This window comes from Coccidioides posadasii, chromosome 4 (genome assembly GCF_018416015.2).
Source record: "Coccidioides posadasii str. Silveira chromosome 4, complete sequence".
NCBI lineage: Eukaryota > Fungi > Ascomycota > Eurotiomycetes > Onygenales > Onygenaceae > Coccidioides > Coccidioides posadasii.
This window is the reverse complement of record NC_089410.1, coordinates 2,287,944-2,307,917: the sequence shown is the minus strand read 5'-3', so window position 1 is coordinate 2,307,917 and position 19,974 is coordinate 2,287,944. Positions and strand designations below refer to the sequence as shown.

Below are 19,974 nucleotides of genomic sequence, written 5' to 3'. Positions count from 1 at the left end.
GCTGTGCTTTAGGATGATATATGACGCAGAGTTCGACCTATCATGCCGTGACTAACTTATATTAGACCGTTACAACTGAAGACGTAAGCTTCCCTTGTTCGGCTCAAGCAATGCTAGGCTGATAATTACTAACCGCTTGATGGGAAGGTTGTTTATGTTTTGCAGAGGGTGAGTACATAACTTCATTCCGCATCCCTTCTACCCATTAATTACATACATATCATATGTATTGCAATTGGCTAATGAGACCCAATCCTCCTGCAGATCGGGAGTCCTATTTATGGTTTTGGCACAACGCTTAAACTTAAGTGATTGTTTAGCTTGTTCTAAACCTATCGACGCTGTTTTCGGTCACCGGGTTTTGTGTGGCTTGTTTGTGATCTTGGGCCAACTGGGCTTACGAAATTTCTGATGTCGGTGGAGCATGTTTACTGGGATCTGTGTTCGATATAAGGCATATCATTTCTTTACTTTTTTATGTCTATCGAGCAGGGTTACGTACTTGGCAAGTCAATAGGTAGACCATGCGACATATTTGATTGTTAACAGATATGATGTTATTTACACACTGTATTGGGAGATCAGGCCTTCAACAAAGATATAAAGCAAAACTGGTATCATATCATAGTCACATTACACATAAGGCATCAAAAATTCATGTCATCATCATCGCAGCCCAACTTAGCAGGGAGGCTTGTCCACATTTGATGAAAAGGCAAAGGGTCAATAAGCTATAACACAAAAATGTGCTCATCACATCGAATCAATGGATGAAGCTCGTTTCTGGGCTCGTTTTCTTGCCCTTTCCCTGCATTTTTTGTTGTATGCCGTGTATTCTGAATGATGTTTCACAGCTTCTTTCCACCCGTCAATGGACTTCTTGATCCCATACGCCGCAACTGAGAGTGTGGCCACATCTTTCAGATTTCCCACCAGCCGCTGCTTGCGTGCCTCCGCGGGACTGATCTTGCCTTGGCTCAATTTTAACAGCCGCTCTTTACGCTTTTCTCGGCTCTCGTAGAGCTCGTGACCGGCATGAATCGTGGCCACGGTGGCGAGGCCGGCAGCGAATAACCCTTTCCCGAGTATCTTGCGACGAGTGTGCGCCTCGTCGGTACTGGAGCCGGAAGGTGAGCTTGTGTCTGAAGAAGAGCTGGAAGACTGATCTGATCCATCACTGTTGTAGTCATGACAAGGCACGGAGCATGATCTTCGTGGACGGTATCCATCAGAGCAGTACTCATGCTCTTCCGAAGAGCTATAGAACTCTCCAGGGCAGTAACCAGAGACGCTTTTGGTTCTGCGTCTGTGAGAAGAGCGGGATTTGCTTCTTTCATCGTCACACCGGCCGCGCGACAAAGATCTATACAAGTCACAGGCCTTTTTGCCTGCCGCAGCCAGTATGCCGGATGGAGTCAAATCTTTAAACCTATTCTTTCTCTCGGCTTTTGGAGATCCACCATGACAGGATTCAGACTCCGAATCATCATGGTCCCGCCGTCGACTCAACCTAGGGGGTTCAAAACCGTGGCGCCCATGGCTTCTTCCACGAGACCTCGGCCCAAATGATCTAGACCTAGGGGAACACCGACGAGAAAGCAGCGAACGACCTTGAAACACGATCAGTCTCATCTCTCGAGCAAGTAGTCTATCGCACCACCAGCATCTAGAATCGACCGGTTGGACCGATCTAACGCGTAAACAAAGTCCAACTTACGTGGAGAAGCTTCAGGTCCATGACAGTATCGGAGGAACGCGTCTTGGTATCGAGATGGGGAACGTCCTGATACTCGCCTCCGCTCGCAGTAGATTGTCTCTCCACCGGTAGAGACCCACTCTTGATACCGAGAGCCAGGCGGAAAGTCTCTTTGGATCTCTTCCACGTCGGATCTGAGACTCTCTGAAGGCCAACATGGGGGATGAGAAGGATATGGAAGATATGAATACGCCATGGCTGCGGGGCAAACATGGCTATGGAATATAATACTGACAGGGAGTCGAGCAGTAGGGTTTGAATAAACCCGCACATTCTCTGCGGCCGGCGATCTCAAGCCATCACCTGCTCGTGAGACCAGCTGCCAGCGTGACCCCGACAATGACGTCAGTGGGCTAACCGTGTGGTCGAGATCGCGCTCGCTGCATCTCTAGGTGTGCTGGTGGCTTGAAGCGTCCTTTGGTCGTATCTTCAGGGTATTCCATAACCGGCTACTCTGTGATATCTCAGAAGCATTTCTCACAAGTCAAATGTGTGAGTTGGTGTACGGAGTACTCCGTAAGCAAAAGCACAATATGTTCAGAATGGGGCTTGGAGGATGCCGGCCGAGGCTTCAAGGGCCATCCCACTATCACGAGGTCAAGATGAGGACGACTAGTTATATCACCAAAGTCTCGTGCTTCAATGGATTGGTTTCGCCGTTTGCTTGTTTGCTCCAAGGATCCATGGATGATTCTCACCCCTTGAACCGTCGGCCATTGTTTCTACCCATCAATCCACAGATCCGGTGATGTGATTCCTTATTACAGGCATGTATAGGATATGCGCGGGTATATCCTGACCTGACACAATATTTCATCATGTTGACCGACATAGCATCGTCAATGTCGGAGCGCAGCCTTGATAAGAATACGAGGTGCCCGCCCCCGCCGTCGGTTCAGCTTTTTTCTCCGACCGTCCGGCGTCAAGCGTGAACTTCTCCTCGAGTGCTGAGCAACAAAGACACTCCCATGTAGCCAAGATATGCATTCGCAGAGAGGTCGCATGCTATCGACAAAGTCGCGAAAATGCTTTATAGCTGGCACTGAGAGGACCGGAGGAATCTCTGTGTGCGAGTGTTCCGTACATCCACAAGCCAAGCATTTGGCAGGCATTCGACTCTTTTCACGTTGCTTATTTTATCTAGTTACTCCGTACGGAGAAGTCAGTTAATAATGGGCCCACCAGAGCTTACGACAGTTGGATATCTAGTGACGCCAACGTTGTATTCCTGCAGGCTGCCATGCTTGGGCCGTTGAATTTAAGACCCAGCCGAGAAACGATGCGCAGACCTCTTTAAAATTCTTCAACTACGACTACGGAGTATTTCACCTCATTTACCGAAGCTGTTGGACTTGGGTATGTAAGTCAACAAGCATTTTCCAAGCAAAAGGTGTCAATATTAAACACTGTTTTTCTTTGTGTAACCAACTCCCTGTGTCGCCCGATGACACCCATGGAGCAGGATAAACAGGGGGCAAATCCCAACTCTAAAGGAAAGAAGCATGGTGCCAAACCAAACCCTTGCTACTCTGAAACACACCTCCACTGCTTCAACAGAAGCGTGAAAGCTAAGACCCGGGAAGAGAATGGTAGATCAAGGGTACATACGGGTTGAACCAACATGGGCATCCTTGGTTGGAGCATGAGTTCGAGTGACAAAGTGACAGCACCGCGTGACAATGGCTTCCTTTGGGGATCTTTGCTTTATTTATTCTAGGTTGAAAATAGCAGATTAAGAAAACTCCATGCTCTACGCCGTATATACACTCCAGACTTGGTATCTTAGAAATATTTTGCATGTGGGTCGCTAGATCAGGGTATATTGCATAGACTTAAATATCATCCTCAAGTCGAAACCACCCAATTTTCAAAATGGAGGAGAAAGTCACAAGAAACTCCAATCTCCTCACTCATCCATGTCACTCTTCAAATGAGTACCTTGCGCGAAGGGATAATAACCAGGAGCGTTAAAAATGTCTCCATCGTGTATTCCGTAAGCTCAACGACTTCTCTTGGCCAATATAATCTGCTCCAAAAACGCCCGAGCCCACTTCTCCTGCTTCTCAAACACAGTATTAAACATCATAGGTAGTGGCTTTACCGAATTTGCATGATCATCAGCGAAAATCGGCCCGTCCAATGTTCGTAGTCGACAGTTAGCCACAACATCCGTTAAAAGGCGTGTCCCAATACCTCGAAAGCGATACGTCCTCTTAACCGTCCACGCGCGAATAATACCCGTCCACCTCGCGGAGCTTTTCCGCCTTGATGACCTTGGTCGAACGCCCAGCATGTCGGGAGAAGTCATCGCCTTTGCGATTCTCAGGACAAGTACCCCGACCACTTCGCCGTTTTCCTTGGCCACCAGGATCTCATCTCGTTTGTGCGAGGCACCGGTTATCGAGTTCCCCGACAGCCATGGCCAACTTCCAACTCTTTCAATCACATCTGAATATCCCCGTAGCATGGATTTGATTATGAGCAGGAGCATGACACTATAGCCGACCCATGTACTCATCATAAGTATCACATCGCTCAGCGATCCGGTATATAGTAATTTCACACTAGTTAGGAAGAAAAGAATCGAAACTGCTAAGATCAGTGGGTGGAAGATAATGGCCTTTGCCGCCATTTGACGTTGTTGGGAGATGCTTTCTGCAATCAGCTCGAGGGCTGCAGCAGTATCTTCTTCTGTGGTCGCCTGCGATATTTGTATGGGAAGATCCGCAAGTAGAGGATCTATCTCGGAAGCATAGCTTGTTTTCTCATCTAAGCACGCCGGGTCTGATGATATGTGGATAGTTGCGTCATCGGAGGAAAGCTCCGTTGAAAGTGGATGTCGAGAGAAACGTGAAGACGGGTTGAGTGTTTTGGGTGTGTTCAAAATTGATATAGGAGTGGACGGACTGTAAATATCTTCTTGGTCGGCGGCACAGATCTGAAGGTTTGCACGTAGGGAAGAAAGAAAGGCTAGTATTTCAATTCGAGTTAGACAAGTTCGTCGAGCTACCCAAGGCCAACAATGGAATGCTACTAGAGTTCCATAGGCTTGAAAGAGCTGCGTATATTTGCGCAATGCCTTCAAAGTATGCACAATCACACCTGCAGCCGTTTGGAGAACTCACCTAGAGGAATAAGTAGCCCTGGGACCTGATCTCCCCCGGTCCAATGCTGCAACCTCGCTCCATTTCCATCACCACTGCCATGAAGCAAAGGCACACGGGAAAGAACCGAACTTGACTGTGACGGTACCGAATGGGGAGACAGGCGTAATTCTCTTAACTTCGCTGGCCGCTTCATTTTGTGGAAAAGCTCGAACAGCAATCCAGGCTGGAGTGTATATAATTCAAAGACATCAATAACACAAAGTCGGGTAAGAAGGCGTAGACCTCGAGACACCGGGTCAAGGGCACAATTAGAAAACTAAAATCGTTCCAGCGAGAAGGCGATATGCCGGGAATAGAGTAGTTAATATGTTGAAAAGAATTAAAATAGGAAAAAGCTCCTCAGGGCCTCGCTTTCATTCACCAAAAAGAAAGAAAAAAATCTCTGTGTGAAGAAATAAAGGAAAAACCCCCAAACAAGTTGGCCGGGAGTCGATAGCTAGATAAGTAACCAAAATGATAGCCCACAAAGAAAAGCCGTAACAAAATAAAAATAAAAATGAAAAACGGAAAAAATCACCCCAACCCAGTCAAAACCTGGCCCTCTTTTTACATAAAAAGAAGAACCTCCGTGGAGGGGAGGGGGAAAATCAGCCCTGAGGATATACCGAGTCGAGTCTGCCTTTTTCCACTCTTCCCCGCCCTCCAGCTGCGGGACGGGTTCCAATCATCATCGCTCATTGCTTCGTTGACGTACGGCAAAAAAGAAAGTCCGGGGCCAAACGAGAAAGTTCACCAAAGAGACGCCTCGACAGCGAGCTGAAACAAAGCCCCAAACGGGGCCAAGAGGGCGAGAATGCAAGAAAACACAATCCGCAACCGCTGGAGCTTGCGTCACGCCGCCAAGGGATCAGCAGCTCCTTGTCTCCTCTTTGGTTCCATTGGTAGAGTCCGGCGGCCACCTCTGCGGCACCCGTTCATCGCTGTCGGGCTCACTGGATCCGGCGATGGGGATTAGCCTCGAGCGATCTCTGATCTTCAACCATCCTGTGACAAGGGAAGGGCAAAGACGTTCGGCGGGCCTCCGCTGTTTTGGATTGATGTCTGACCCCAATCCCAGGCTTCCCGCAGAGTTTTAAAACAAGGGGCTCCCCCGCAAGAACTTTGAGAGCAGCACTCTTATCGACTGGATATTTCCGCAGCAGGAGTCAAAAACTTCCGGCAAAAAATGTTTATATTAACTCTACACAGCCGTTCCCAACTAATACAAGTCTTGAAGTAAAGTCAAATCTAACCATTTAGCTAAAAACACAAGTCGACGAAGGAGATGGAAATGTAGTTCAGGATGTAACAACAGACGAGAAGTAGACAAAAGGGCAATGGACACAAATTAAGGGGAAAATGGAGACTAGAAGACCAGTGCACCAAGGAAAATACTCTCGATGGAGCTGATAAATGTCAACAGCAAGTAACTCGCGGGTATCCACCAAACCAGGACGAGACGATGGGCAATCAAAAATGCAACCGGAACGCCTCCAAAATGTTGGCGAAAACGAAAAGAAAACGAGCGGATTAAAGCTTCCAAATCCCTTAGTGCCATTACCCATGAACCCAGACCGAAAAAAAGGAAGAAAGTGAAAATGGTACGAGAGACAATAGTCGCCGAGTGTGTCCGTTTCAATTGCGATCACGCTGCGCTTTCACCCTGCTAGATCGCAGCCGCTTCGATCATCAGTTGTTCTCCTTCATCCAACAACGTCGTAATCTTGGCTAGGTTGGCAATCATGCGTTTGCCATGACCAACCAAAAGTAACTTCTCGGCATTGCCAGGGAGTCCCAGATACGTAGGTGGTTCTCGCTCCGGCAGCCGGTTCACCCACTCGGTGAAATCGCGGATACCGGTTGTCGAGGGCAGCAGTAAAATTTCGCCTTCGATGCCCGGAATCAATTTATGATCGTCCTCGAACGCTGCTGGTGTCATAAACGTTCGCACAAGATCATTTAGCAGCTTCAAGTCTTCAGCATCGTCTATCTTCCCACCATACGTTTCAGTGATTAGCGTGCGAAGCAAGTCCCAAGGGAACTTTTGTGGTGCAACGTTGGATCTGCCCTGAGCCACTGACGCCACCCAGGTGTCGATGATGAAGGCGCAGCACTCGTACTACAAAGGCATAATACGTCAGCATAAAATCTCAAGCAATGCAAACGAAACACTACTTACGTCGCTGTCATTGAACTCCCAGAAGCCTTTCCATCCCAAACTTGGCGCATATCGTAGTCTCTCCTGGACAACAGCATGTAAGAACGATAGCAAAAGGTAGATACGAGCCTTCTCAACGGGTGGTTTGCTCGCCCTCAAGCTCAAAGAAGAGAGGGAATCCTTCATGTTGGCACGGATTCCAGCGGGTTGTTCGTACATCAGGACTCTTGAAGCTCGGATCAGATTTACGGGGATCTTCGGACTCGATTCCATCGAAAGGAAGAGTCTAAAGTTAGCATGCGGCTTGAGTGAATCGAGTCGTTTCTCTAAACTTTGCAGCCAAGATGGTGCGAGGTGAACGTTCTTGACCAAGACCCAAGTTCCGGTTGCGGCCGCATTGTTGATTGCCTTGTCTGCGCTCTCGAGGCCTTCGTTAGATCCCATGGCGATATTGGCGCAAGTGGCATGCATTCGCTCGACAAGTCCATCGACTTTGTAACTAGCGTCAAATCCGGGGCTGGAACTGAGCGCAATCGGAGTGGTGGCTGTTACTTGGTCAACAACTTCCTTGAGATCTCCACTGTCTTCAAATAGCGATCGTCCAAATACTGTTACGACAAAATTTTCCGCAGCAGGGACAAACCTGTCCATTCGGAAGAGCTTCACAAGCAGGAGGGAGCGAAGTTGCCGATCAAAAGCCTCCGTGCTATCCTCCCAGACAGTGGGGACGAAATTTTCTGCAATTTCTTCAGTGAAGAACTGTTCCCAGATTTCTTCCTCAATAGTTGGAATGATGTTCTTGAAAACAACCATTTGGGAAGCCTTGGACATGACGATATCCTTTGCTTTAGGAGCCGTTGAGACATCCCATCCTTCCAAAGTCGGGTCGAGAATGTCGTCAATAATGCTCCTGTCCATCTGATATGGAGATGCCTGTGCTAGGAGCATAGCTAGAGTTATTCTATCCTTCTGAAGCAGGCCAAGAGATGTTCGCTGGAATGCAGTGATGAAAAGATCACGTAGAATAATATTGACTCTGGCGGCATGATCCTTCTCCTGGGATAAACGATGATTATTGTGCAGGACATTGTTAAAGATATCGATAAAGTATTGGAGAGAGAACTGGTAAAAATGGTTGAGGTGGTGAAGCTGTTCGAGAACAGCGAAGACAGCACTGCATGATCTGGCAATGACATTGTATTGCTGCGTAATATTCTCGACTTCTGTCATCACACCCTCTGTCTCCACCATCTTGTTCGAAATCTCGGCTGCCTCCTTCTTTAGCGTTTCAAGTGTTTCGATAACGTTATCATCGTCTAGAATGTTACCGCGGGACTCATTAAGTGCTTGAAGAAGCCGTTTTTCCAGCTGACGAAGATGGATCTTAAATTCGCCTTGGAGCTTGATAAGGTTCGTTCTCCGCTCATCGACGTCAGGACGCTCTACTTTGAGCACTTCATTGAGAGACTGAGTTTGCAAGCTGCTTTGGGTGACCGTGAAGTTGACAAATGTGGTTCTGCTGCAAACATCAGGAGGGAAGCAGGCAGATGGGTCTCGTGTCGACAAAAAGAGTTTGAATGCCGGCGAGAAGTCAATTTCTTGCTTTCCAAGTTGGATGAGGACACGACCACCGGTCTTCTGGTACTCTTTATTGAGAACATGATTGAGGATCGGGTCCAAGTGTTCAGCGTCCTGGATGAGGATGGGATTGCCAAATCGTAGTGCACTCTCAAGTTGTTTGATGAACGAGTCATCCAGGAAACTTGTAACAGTTAGTTTTCGTTCTTTGCTCTCCTTCTGTAAAAATTCGGTAACTCGACCGGACGGGTCAATAATGAGAGGATATCTGTTGAACCGCTTGAGAATGATTGCGTTCTCCGTACACAAGTCGTCGACGGGAAGAGAGTTCTCCTGCCAAGATAGCCTTTCATCTGCGTTGGAGAGATATTCCGTGATTGGATTGTGTGGCTTGAAGTTGATACCGGATTGTGCTAGTTGATTTACCCAGTCATCAATCATGGCCTTGCGGAACTGCTGATCGTACAGCCCGCCGTAGGCAAGGAAAGCGGCCGCAATAAGAACGTCTCCCACTAAAGTAGAAATTTGGGTTTCGAAAGATTTGCTTCCCTCCTCCCATCGAGAACGTTCGGAGGATAAGCTGTCAAGCAAACGAACGCTTCTATCAACTTTAAACTCCACTCTTGACATTTCTGCTTTGATTGCCTGAGTTTCACTGATAAGAGCTGCGTATTCGGCTTTGTATGTTGCAATGCTGTCCTCAAGGTTGTTGATAGTGTTCTCAATAGCCTGTGCTTCGGCTTTTGTCTGGAGTGCCTGATCTTCTAACTGAATGACCTCTTCGCGAAGCGGGCCTACTCGATCTAGGATCTCGGAATAATTAACCTGCGCTTCCACCCACTGAACGAGCGGGCCGCAGGCTTTACTAGCACGGTTAACTCTTTCGAAAGTGAAATCTTCCTTCGACAAGTAGTCGTTGTTCATCCTGGTTCTAAGGCCGCGGGTCATCTGCCTTTCATTATCATAATTGACAATGCTGGCAATAAAGTCATCTCTGCGAATAATACCTTGTATGGTTTTCCAGCTGTCCACTCTGTGACCGAGAAGCGTGCACACGGATTCCAAAGCAAGACGAACGCCCGCAGGGGGGTTCGCCATAGAACGAACTTCTGTAAGATGTTGCTTCTTGATATTGCTAACACTTTTCTGGGCTTCAATGACGGCGGGCTCGGCTCTTGCAAGATCGTGGAGTACAATCTCTTTTCGTTTGGCAACTTCTTGCTCTTGCTTTTCGAGTGCTGCTTGAATTTCGAGCGAAGCGGATTTACGCTGTTCCGCCTCCCGTTGATCGGCCACCATTCGTTGTAGTTTTTCGTTGGCTTCTGCATCTTTCTTCTCAAGTTGACTCTTCTTTTGGGCTAGACTTGCTCTCAAGTCCCTGACTTTGTCGACGGTCTCCCTGAGTTTCTCCAAGCCAACATTGAGATGGCGTTGCTGTTCCTCTAGGTCTTCGCGTTTCTCATTAAAGAGCCGGACGTACTGCGCAACGAAATCTAGATAATGTCGAGGCGTGAGATATGTAGTTTTGCCCTGTTGCTTGTGCAGGCGTTGGTTAAACCGATGCAAGGAATAGTGAATATAAACCATCGAGTTAACGACGGTATCACGATGAGACGCCGGGAGGGAGAGAGCTCGATAAGCTACAGGAATACTATCCGGGGCAATGAAATTTGGTTTATCGAGATCGACGGATTGTGTAAGTTCATAGCCAACCTGGTATAGAGCCTGATCAGACCAATCACCAAGCCAGTTCAGTACGCAGCGATTGAAAAGTGCTGGACTAGTGGCAGCTTTGGAGGATAACCCTTCTTCTGGAGGGTTCATGGTGAACACAACATGGAGATTTTTGACGATTTGCTGGGTGAACCACTTGTAAAGCTCTTCTTGCGAGTCCAGAAGAAGGCCTTGTCGTTGAGCTCCTTCTTTGCAAGCAGTCATTAATGATGCAAATTCGTCTCCCTCAAAGAGACCAGGAACTTCGGCGTTAGCGAGAAGTGTATTCATGCGTTCCAAAAAGCCTGAATCTAGGACGTTTGACTCGTCCATGATAAAGCAAATTTTCTCTCCTTTACAGCCAGCTCTGCGAAGCACACTTCTAAGGTCCTCATCAAAGTCTTCCGCTGAGTACTTGCCGTGTACCTTGATTTGGAATACTTTGAGGCCGTTCATCCAGGCAACAAAGCGAGACAATGTCGTCTTACCACTTCCACTCACACCAATGAGGATAAGATGGCCTTGAGGTTGTCGGAACACACGATCAATACGTAGCGCATGCTCCAATACATCGTTGAATAATACTAGAGGCACATCCACCTCTTCCTCGCAGAAAGTTTTCAGTCTTGCTTTCACGAACTCGCGGAGTTGTTCCTGCTCTACCGGAACATAATGTTTTGAAAGCCAGTTCGAGAAAAGAATTGGGGCTTTCAACGCTTGCTGCTCATCGATAGTTGGGAAGTGCTCGAAGGCAATGCGCCTGACGCTGTCAGCGGTCCACTGTCTTTCATCCTCCTCTACGAGTCGGTCCTGGAATAGTCGCAAGGCTTCATGAGCCCATATCCTAACAAGGCCTTCAACGGATAGATTCTCAAGTGGCTTGATAGCCTCGTATACGCCACGAACCCATCTGGTAAGCTCTCTTGGGGAGTAGACATAGTGGGGTTGGATTTTTGGAGTGAACCTGGCTTGAGATTCCAAATAGAACTGGACCATAGCCTTCGTGAGAGCTTCAGAATAACCACGAAGCATAGGAATGATCTTGAGAATCGCAGTGTTGAAAGTACCGTAGATTTGTAATAAGGAAACTTCTCCCGGGTAATCGACCATAATCAAAGGAGCATGACGGAGGAATCTCTCACCAAGAGGAGTTCTACCAGCATCAGTAGGGGGGTTGCAGGCACCAACGAACTGAATGCGATCCAAAGTAATCCAAGTCTTGTCCGAAGTTCTCCAGAATCCGTTTTGCTCGACTAGTTGTCGCAAGAAAGAGATGGCACGCTGTGTTCCGTATTGATCGGGGGCTGGAAGGTTGATTTCGTCGCAGAAAATAACGAGCCAACGGCCAATTTGGCTTGGTGACATTATCACGCCATTAAGGGTCTTCTTATATTCGCAGTACTGCTCAAAAGTTTTAATCAACAGGTCTGGTGTAGTCGCACTGGAAAAGTTAAGGCCAACAACTTCCATATTTGGCAACTTGCGAAGGGCAGAGAACAGCGTCATGGTTTTACCGGATCCCGGTGGGCCGCAAAGCAGAAGGGGTTTGTGCTCGGCGAGCCAAGAGTATAAAACGTCCTCATGTCGAACGGTATCCAAAGTTGGGATAATGACATCCGTTTGCGTGACCGAATGAGTGTTGATTTCCACAGACGGCACTTGAGACTGCCAAGTTGTCCATTCGCCCTTGGGTAAAGTAACATCATAATCGATGAGGGATGATGAATTGCCAAGCAAGGGGGTATCAATGGTTGAGAGTGCCGTGACAAATTCGCCAAACGATTTTCGTTCTTCTAACGGACAGTCACCAGTCAGTGACCAGACGAGCGCGAGGAGTAACTTTTTGGACAAATACGCATCCATCTGTTCTGCTTCTAAGGGGAAGTCCATATGTTGGATATTATACTCCAGAATGTTCCGACATGCCTTGTTGAGCAAGCTGAAAAGCGTATTAAGGGCCCGTATATCGCTGTATTCCATGATGTGGGTATATTTTTTGGCTTCCTGGAGGGTTTTTAGAATAAGATCGTCCCTTTGCAGTAGCTGGTCAAGAAACAATGCAAGCGTTTTCTGGGTGTCCAGGGTTTTAGCAGACGCTTGGCCAGTAGGAACAGTGTCGTCGTCGAGGTCTTCGAACGTTCTTGTTTTCAGGGATTCAATATAATTTGTCACCATCATATTCGGAGTCACTGTATCATCACTAAACCACACCATACCACATCGGCTGACAGTGGCCAAAGTAGCATACTTGAGGTTCTCAACTTCAAACATAATGCGAACATTCGGTGGGAGGTTCAAACGTTCACCGTTGGGTAATGTCAATAATTTATTGTCGTCCAACACGCTGTTCAAATTTTCGACCCATTCTGGGTCGACGTCGCCATCAAATACGATCCAATGTCGTTTGGAATCTTCACCACGTAGATTGTCCACAATCTTTCTTAGGATGCCAGTAAAGAGACCATCTGTCCATTCACGGGTCGTGCTGTCGAGATTCCCGTACAGAGCCTCTTTGGACATGACCTTGGAGTCAATAACGTGGCAAACACCTTCGATGCCTTCGACTTTTTGTAGGGCTTGTAGGAGAATTTTCCAAGCTGAACTTTTACCGGATCCAGACCTGCCAACCATCATGACGCCATGATGAATACCTTGAATTTGGTATAACTGTAGAGTCTTCGTGATCCATGTGTCTGTTGCAACGAAATGGTTCTCAACAGCGATCTCACGAATAGCTTGTGTCAGCTTTTCAAAGTTGGCAGGCACATACTCAACGCCAGGGAAATCTTCAGCCTGAATTTCCAGCATCATTTCAACATCCTGACGAATGAGTTTAGGCGCAATTGTTTCGCGAACGCTCTGGACGATAATTTGTGGTTCGACTATTTCATTGGGTCCAATATCACCATCGGAGTTGGCAAGGCGAAGACGTTTCAAACCACCGGAGCTCACAAGCACACTCTTCAAGGCTCGAAGGCCAAAATCATAATGCGCTTGTTTTGTGAGGCGAGTTGAGCAGTGATCAAAGAAAGGAACAGTCTGCCGGGACAGTGGTTTAGCCTGCTTGAAACCTTGGGAAAACAACATGACTTCAGCAATGAGTTCCTTGTCCGGTTTAGACATAGCGACACTTCGGAAAAGTTTCTTCAAATTGTCCGGCAGGTTTGAACGACCAGCATAACCAGGGTTCATCGTGATGAAAATTCCGGTATTAGGATTGACACGAAGACGACGCCCAACCAACTCAATTTGAGCCTTCGTTTCATCATCAGTATTCTTCAGACCAATTTGGATGTTCTGAATCTGCTGAGATACTGCGGAAAGGATTCTTTCCTCGAGGCGGTTAAATTCATCGAAACATCCCCAAGCACCAACCTGGCAGATACCCAAGAAAATCCTACCCATAGCCTGGAAATCAAATGTATCATCACAGCAGAACACAAGAGTGAATCGGCCAAGTTGCAACCCGAGTGCCTTAACTGATTCAGTCTTACCGGTACCTGCAGGGCCATATGGAGAGCCACCCAACCTCTGACACAGCGCTTGAGTAAGGGTGAGGAAACACCGATCAGTAAGTGGGGTGCGAACAAGCCGTTCGGGAACACCGAGATACTCAAAACCATAGTCCAACTTCGCATTGGCCATCTGGACGTGAAGGCGCTGCAAAAAGTCACCCTCAGCACGATAAACGTAGCGCATTTGTAGTAGCCACAAGTAGTGCGTCGGGGACGAAGCGTTATTATCAATCAACTTCGCAATAGCATCGCGCTGGTGAACAAACTCGGTGATCATATGTTCGCACTTCTTTCGTGTAATCGGATCCAGTTCACCAAGGACAGTAACTGCTAGAAGGTCGAGGACTCTCACTTCAGAATCGTACAAAGCTTGCAGCCCGCTACCACCGTCCTCGAGGGCTTTTTGGACTGCATTGGTCCATACAACCTGACTTCCGAGGACAACGATTTGCGCTGGATAATTTGCGAGGTAATCACTAAAAGCGGTTTGGTCAATCTCCGTGGCTGAATAAATAGACTCGAATTGCTCAATGGCTTCCGCAAGGAGCTCCGCCAGGGTCGACTTCATGCTATTTTCAAGGGCCGCGAGCCAATCATTGATTCTGGGAGTCTTAAGCAGAGAGACCTCTTTTTTCAGCCTCACTTCTTCACCCTCTTTCGAAGTAAGTCCGACGATATTTCCGTCATCATCCATCACTAGTCCGGACAATCCAGCAAACATTTTCTTGAAATGTTTCGCAACACGAAGGGTATCATTGCTATTGCCGATGATTTCCAATAGATCCTCGTCACCGACAAAATAAAAGCGAGGGAAGGACACACGCTCCCGCTCGAGATATTCACCGAGAGCTTTCTGTATCTTATTGAGGAGCTCAGCCAACCTTTCAAGGGACTTCTGTACTCCATTAATCGCCAGAACATCAAGGACAAACGGCGATTTATAGACTTTCTTCATCACAGCAAAAAATTCCGAATTTATGTTTTGAAAACGGCCGGATTCCAGGGGCAGTAGATGCTTGATATCCGCATTTCCAGTGAAGACACCTTCAAGGTAGACCCATTGTCGCTGAACGTCAATCCAGACATCGAAAAGCACGTGTACACGGTTTAGCTTATCTTCCCAGGAAGTAGCCTCTTCCTCGAATTCTTTGTAGTACGGTGAATGTCTCATCGCCTGAAGAGAGTTCAAGTTTTCACTACATTTCGCAAACAAATCATCGAAGCCTTTGATCAGACGACATTTGTTCTGGTAGTTCACAAGGTCCAACGAATAACTCTGCCACGTTTCGCGAACCATTTTCAAGAACTCTTCGAGGGCCATCTCTCCTTGCGCTTGAGTGATGATATCACGAATCACCGCCTCGCTGGCCGCAAGATTCAGATCCCAAACATCACCAAGAGCCAACGAAACTTGGGAGAACCGTTTTCCCGGCTTGAGGGCCTTGAAAATCTTTTGCCAGTGTCGCTCGCGCACCGCTTCGGATTTCATGTCGGAAAGTAACGGATTGACCTTCAGTAGCTGGCGGAGTATGTTCTGGATATGCTCAAACGCAGCGTATTGCCTCATTCGACTAGGCATTTCCTTCGTCATTCTAATAAGGCCATCGAGAGATTGTCGAAGCTTACGAGGTTGGACACTGTTCCAAAGAACGTCCCTTAGCTCATTCAGGCTTTTCCAGATAGTTGATAGGGCAGCCCAAACAGCCATAAAATCCTGAACCTCCTCAAGAATGGCAGAAAGAGCGGTTTCGGGGCTACTAGGGAGATCAAGCGCTTCTTTTGCTTTTGAGACCATCTCAAATTCGGATTGCAAGCTTTCCAGGCGGGATTGGAAATAACTAAGTGTTCTGGATGCCTCTTCGGGAGGAGTGGAGCCAGATACAGGCTTTTCTTCGTTCCACTGTGAGATAATCTCGGCAATCTTGTCGTTGATCACTTTATCCTCAGCGGTAATCTTGGCCCTCAAAGCGTCGGTCTGGTCTTGGACCGTCTTGCTCCTACGCTCTAGTATATCATTGAGAGCTAGCCATTCACCGTCAACCTGCTCAACGTGCAACCAGTCGTTGGGGAACTGATAGCGCTGACGAGCAAGGGTGGCCTGACCCTGTCGGAAAAGATCGACCTCCGGTTCCCACACCCGGGCTTTGCGTTTGCATTGCTGGACAATGGTAATGAATGACACTGCATGCGCGGTTGATGATGCCTCTAACGACTGTCCCTCGAGGTCTCTTCGGGCAGCCTGGAGTTCGGCATAAACTTCTCGCATTCGGGTCCCAAGCTTTCCACCAAAATTCAGTAATATTTCCCGTTGCCATTGATCGTACTTCGCATTGACCTTAGTTTGAACTTGTTCATAATCGATCCTAATAGTACCAAAAGATCTTCTAACTTCAGACGTATCAAAAGTTGCGCGGCTTCTGCGAATCTCTTGAAGTAATTGTAACCATTGTGACAGGTCATCGCCAAGGACATCATAAACATATGAGGATTGCAGATCCCATAGAGATTGGAACTGCAGCCATTTTTCAATGTATTCGGAAATCTCTTGCAGTCTAGCTTCCACCACAGAGTAAACTTCTGTCAATTCATCGGCACAATATTGGGGAAGAGCAGAGAAATGCGTTTCAGAAAGACGAGCTTTTTCTGCATGGATTGACATCTTATATCTCGACGATTTTATTCTTTCCAAGTTACACAGAACCCCAACCCACTGATCGAAATGAGAGAACCAATTGGCTCTCGCAAATTCTAATGGGGGATCCAGGTGCATAACTTGATTCCTCATCGATATCTCGTGAAGGAGGTTGGGAAACTGGATGTGCTGGATTTGAGTTTCTTCTGCTGAATCGGAAGGTTCTCCATGGCTAATTTTGTGAGCTTGTTCATGTTTCGCTTCCTGGAATGATCGGATCCAGTGCCGAATCGCTCTACGTAGTCGATCCTGTAGAATTGACTCGACCATGTTGTTCAAGTTAGCGACCCAGAACCCCAGATTAGCATAATTTTCCAAGTTCAGTTTGTCAACGGCGATTTGAATTTGGTCAAGACGCTGACGAAAGGCATCGGCCTCGTAAGGGCAAGACTTGAGTTCAAGGATAGTTTTCTGAACGGATTCGTCGATAGAAGTCAATGTGGCAGATTTAGCTTGCAACACAGATGCTGAGAGAGCAAATTCTCGAACAAACTGAACATGCTTGCTTTCGCCTCGAGCGGGTGTAACAGAAGGGTCTACAGAGCCGTTGGCAATGCCCTGCTTGACATGAAGCTCGTACGAGTGGATGAATGATTCCCATCGCAGTGGCAGGCCCTTCATGATGAGAGCTTGAACATCATTCTGATACCCATTCAGGAGTATGGTTGCTTGTGACATCGATGCGATCGCCCGAATAGTTTGGTGCAGCGTTCGGACACTTTCCATTAAGCTGATCGCAAAAGGATATACACGCTTGGCCTCCTTGGATATGCTGTTGATTGCGTGAGGAATCTGGAAATTTAGCCAAACAAGGTTTCTAACTTCCTTGAAAAGGGCGATTATTTGTGCGTCGAAATTAACGACAAGTTCGAAGGCGTTACCAGCAGCCCTATTGCGAGTAATGTTAAATAATCGTCCAGATATCGTGATATTTCGTCTTTGAACATCTTGTAGCCAAGCTTGGTAAACGGGTCGAGTGTCGAGCTTCTTACGGAACATGTTACTTTCGGCTTGTAGCTTCTGTCCTTCGGAATGAAGATCCCAGTCTTCTCCAAGGACATCTTCTACCTTTCGCATATACCCATCTAATTGTCGCTCGATCTGTCGTGCCCAGATAATGGCACCTGATACCGGTGGAAGATCTCGTAGCTGCGCCATTGCATGAGCTTCTGAATGGCCATACTGCTGTTTGAATCGTTCATGTAAGGCAGCGATATCCTTTTTCACATCATCGATCAATTCGGTCTGATATTTCCCAATAGCACTCCTGATCTTAGGGCGGACCAGCAAGGCATTGAATTTCGAAAATACACGGAATTTCTCATTCGCATTCTGCGCGGTGGCAAGGCGATCCCGAAGTCGTGCAATTATCAGGTTTTCAACTCGGGATGTTCTTTCATTATACGCAGTCTCTTCCCGAATCCATCGCTCCGTGCCTTTTGGCGAAACGTCAAGAACATCGACGTCTTTCAATGGTGCATACGCTTGCCTCACCTCTTCAACAGCATCGACATCTCCGATATCATCAAGAGCAATGGTATCAGTTTCAGTGCCTAAAGGACCGCCAGGCTGGGTTGATCTGGGGCCAAGGACATTCATAATCGTGCGTTGAAGTTGTTCATGGTTCGTCCGGAACGTGTTGATATATTTTAGACGATCCTGGGTCTCCGCATGTTTCGACCTGACTTTAATGGGGATGAATTTCTCATTTCGACGCCTCATGGCATCACGAGCGACGTTGGTGAATTCCTTGATGTTCTCGTCCCATGCACGCCATACTACTTGGGCGGCGCGCATTAAAGAGCGGAATTCCTTAAAGTCAAGATGCATGATCGCCTTGCCATTGATTAAAGTGTGTATTCTTGAATCAAGATCTCCGGAAATGGCTTCTACAAGAGACAACGCGCGCTTGATCGGGTACGGGCAAAGGCGGAGCTTTTTGTTCAAATGTGCGAATATCAAGTTCAACGCCTCCTGGACCTTCTGCAGAGATGTTGCTGACTGCAATTCTGGAAGAGGAAAGTCGCGAAGCAGTTGGTTGTATTTCTGCACCGTTTCTGCAGCTTCCTTTAGACCGGTATCTGCGACAAAACTCAGGGTAGCTTGGTAACGTTTAGCATGTCGGAGGATATCCATAGTCAGCTGAACCCCATCCGCTTGAAGTTGGGCCTCGATCCCCTCAAGAGCAGTTTCCATGTCGAGCCAAAAGTTGATCTCTTGAGCCGCAGAGCCGCTTTCAGGGTCGCGAGACATCTTTGTGATACTTTGAATAGACTTGATCCACCCATTAACAGTACTCTGAATACTGTTGATGACAAGGTGGTTCTCGAGCACAGCACCTGGGACAAGCTCTACCGACGGTTTCACGCCTCGGAGTTGGGCCTCATCTAACGCCGACTGCACTATTTCATGCATGGGGAGGTTCAAAGCCGGGATTTCTATATTTTGCTGAAGGTGCAGCAGGCTAAGTTCGAGCTCGGCGATCTTTTTCTTCGCACCTGGTACACCAGTTTTGGCGTCCGCGTCTCCTTTCGTTTTGGAAGCATCTTGACCCCTCGTGTACGCTTCAAAATATGGCGCTAGGGCGAGATGGACAAAGGAATGGAGGACTTCATACGGTGAAGTTGCAGGGCCCTGAGATATGGCCGTGTTACTCGAAGCAGAAAACCCCGGTAATGTGAGAACTTGGACCTGTGATGAGACAGGGATCGCGGGATCAAGTGGCGATGGTGATTTAAGAAACGCGACTGCGGCAACCGTATTTGATGCTATTGATATCTCCGAGTTAAGAGTGTAGATGTAATGGGTGGATGAAGCTGCAACAAAGATGAGAAATTCGTCAGCTTCTCAATCCTAGCATCAGCGTTGGAGGTTGCATCATTACATACAAGGTTCCTCTTCTGTTCCATTAGTGTCCTCCACTTCAGCGACTTCCTTGTGAGCGTAGATCGCGGTCTGCGACTCGGAAGCGAATCGACTGCATCTTTGCAGTGTTTCCGAATATTTTGACGTTGACAGCAAGCTTCCGGTGCACTCTAAATCTTTCCTTAGCGCGCCTAGAGTCCCCTGGAGGACTTCCGCCAGGTGTTGGACAACGATAGTTGGATCCGTAGTCGGGAACGTTGTTGGCGGAGCGAGGCCATTTGACACCCCTTGCGAAGCGACCTCCATCCTCTGGTACCCACGAACCCTAACTAGTCCCACGGGTTCATCGAAAAGGTGAACTTAAGAGAAAGGATCCAGGGTCATATGTACATCGACCGATAATGTGGTGGTCGTTAGAATCATGTAAAAGAGAAGTAAAAGAGTCAAGCTCTCCTGTTTGACAATGCTGGATCCCCTGCTTCAACTTTTTGGTGGACGCGGCGTGTTTACACCATGCAGGTCACGGGACTCGGGCGGTCAGGGGGTGTGGT

The 19,974-nt window shown here is 47.6% G+C and overlaps 3 protein-coding genes across 3 annotated transcripts; all 3 read right to left on the bottom strand.

Annotated features, from left to right (window-relative positions):
* Window positions 1-354: 354 nt before the first annotated feature.
* Window positions 355-1,952, bottom strand: D8B26_007590 (uncharacterized protein). Its single transcript, XM_003067103.2, has one exon. It carries the CDS (start codon window positions 1,630-1,632, stop codon window positions 754-756), a length of 879 nt encoding a protein of 292 aa, XP_003067149.2. The 5' UTR covers window positions 1,633-1,952; the 3' UTR covers window positions 355-753.
* A 1,605-nt stretch (window positions 1,953-3,557) lies between these two features.
* On the bottom strand, window positions 3,558-5,643 carry D8B26_007589 (uncharacterized protein). Its single transcript, XM_003067102.2, has 2 exons — window positions 4,882-5,643; window positions 3,558-4,726 (listed from the first exon to the last, which is right to left on the bottom strand). Exons 1-2 carry the CDS (start codon window positions 5,054-5,056, stop codon window positions 3,756-3,758), a joined length of 1,146 nt encoding a protein of 381 aa, XP_003067148.1. The 5' UTR covers window positions 5,057-5,643; the 3' UTR covers window positions 3,558-3,755.
* Window positions 5,644-6,075: 432 nt separating this feature from the next.
* D8B26_007588 (uncharacterized protein) lies at window positions 6,076-19,729 on the bottom strand (the record flags this gene model as incomplete). Its single annotated transcript, XM_003067101.2, has 3 exons — window positions 6,076-7,021; window positions 7,082-19,374; window positions 19,447-19,729. 3 exons carry the CDS (start codon window positions 19,727-19,729, stop codon window positions 6,569-6,571), a joined length of 13,029 nt encoding a protein of 4,342 aa, XP_003067147.2. The 3' UTR covers window positions 6,076-6,568.
* Between the last annotated feature and the right edge of the window lie 245 nt (window positions 19,730-19,974).

What these genes read in the sequence shown, in the direction of transcription:
- D8B26_007590 (XM_003067103.2), bottom strand. Translation starts at nt 1,632, where the DNA reads ATGAGACTGATCGTGTTTCAAGGTCGTTCGCTGCTTTCTCGTCGGTGT.
- D8B26_007589 (XM_003067102.2), bottom strand. Translation starts at nt 5,056, where the DNA reads ATGAAGCGGCCAGCGAAGTTAAGAGAATTACGCCTGTCTCCCCATTCG. An exon ending in AGGGCTACTTATTCCTCTAG is followed by an intron (nt 4,727 to 4,881) that starts GTGAGTTCTCCA and finishes TTGAAATACTAG; the next exon opens with CCTTTCTTTCTTCCCTACGT.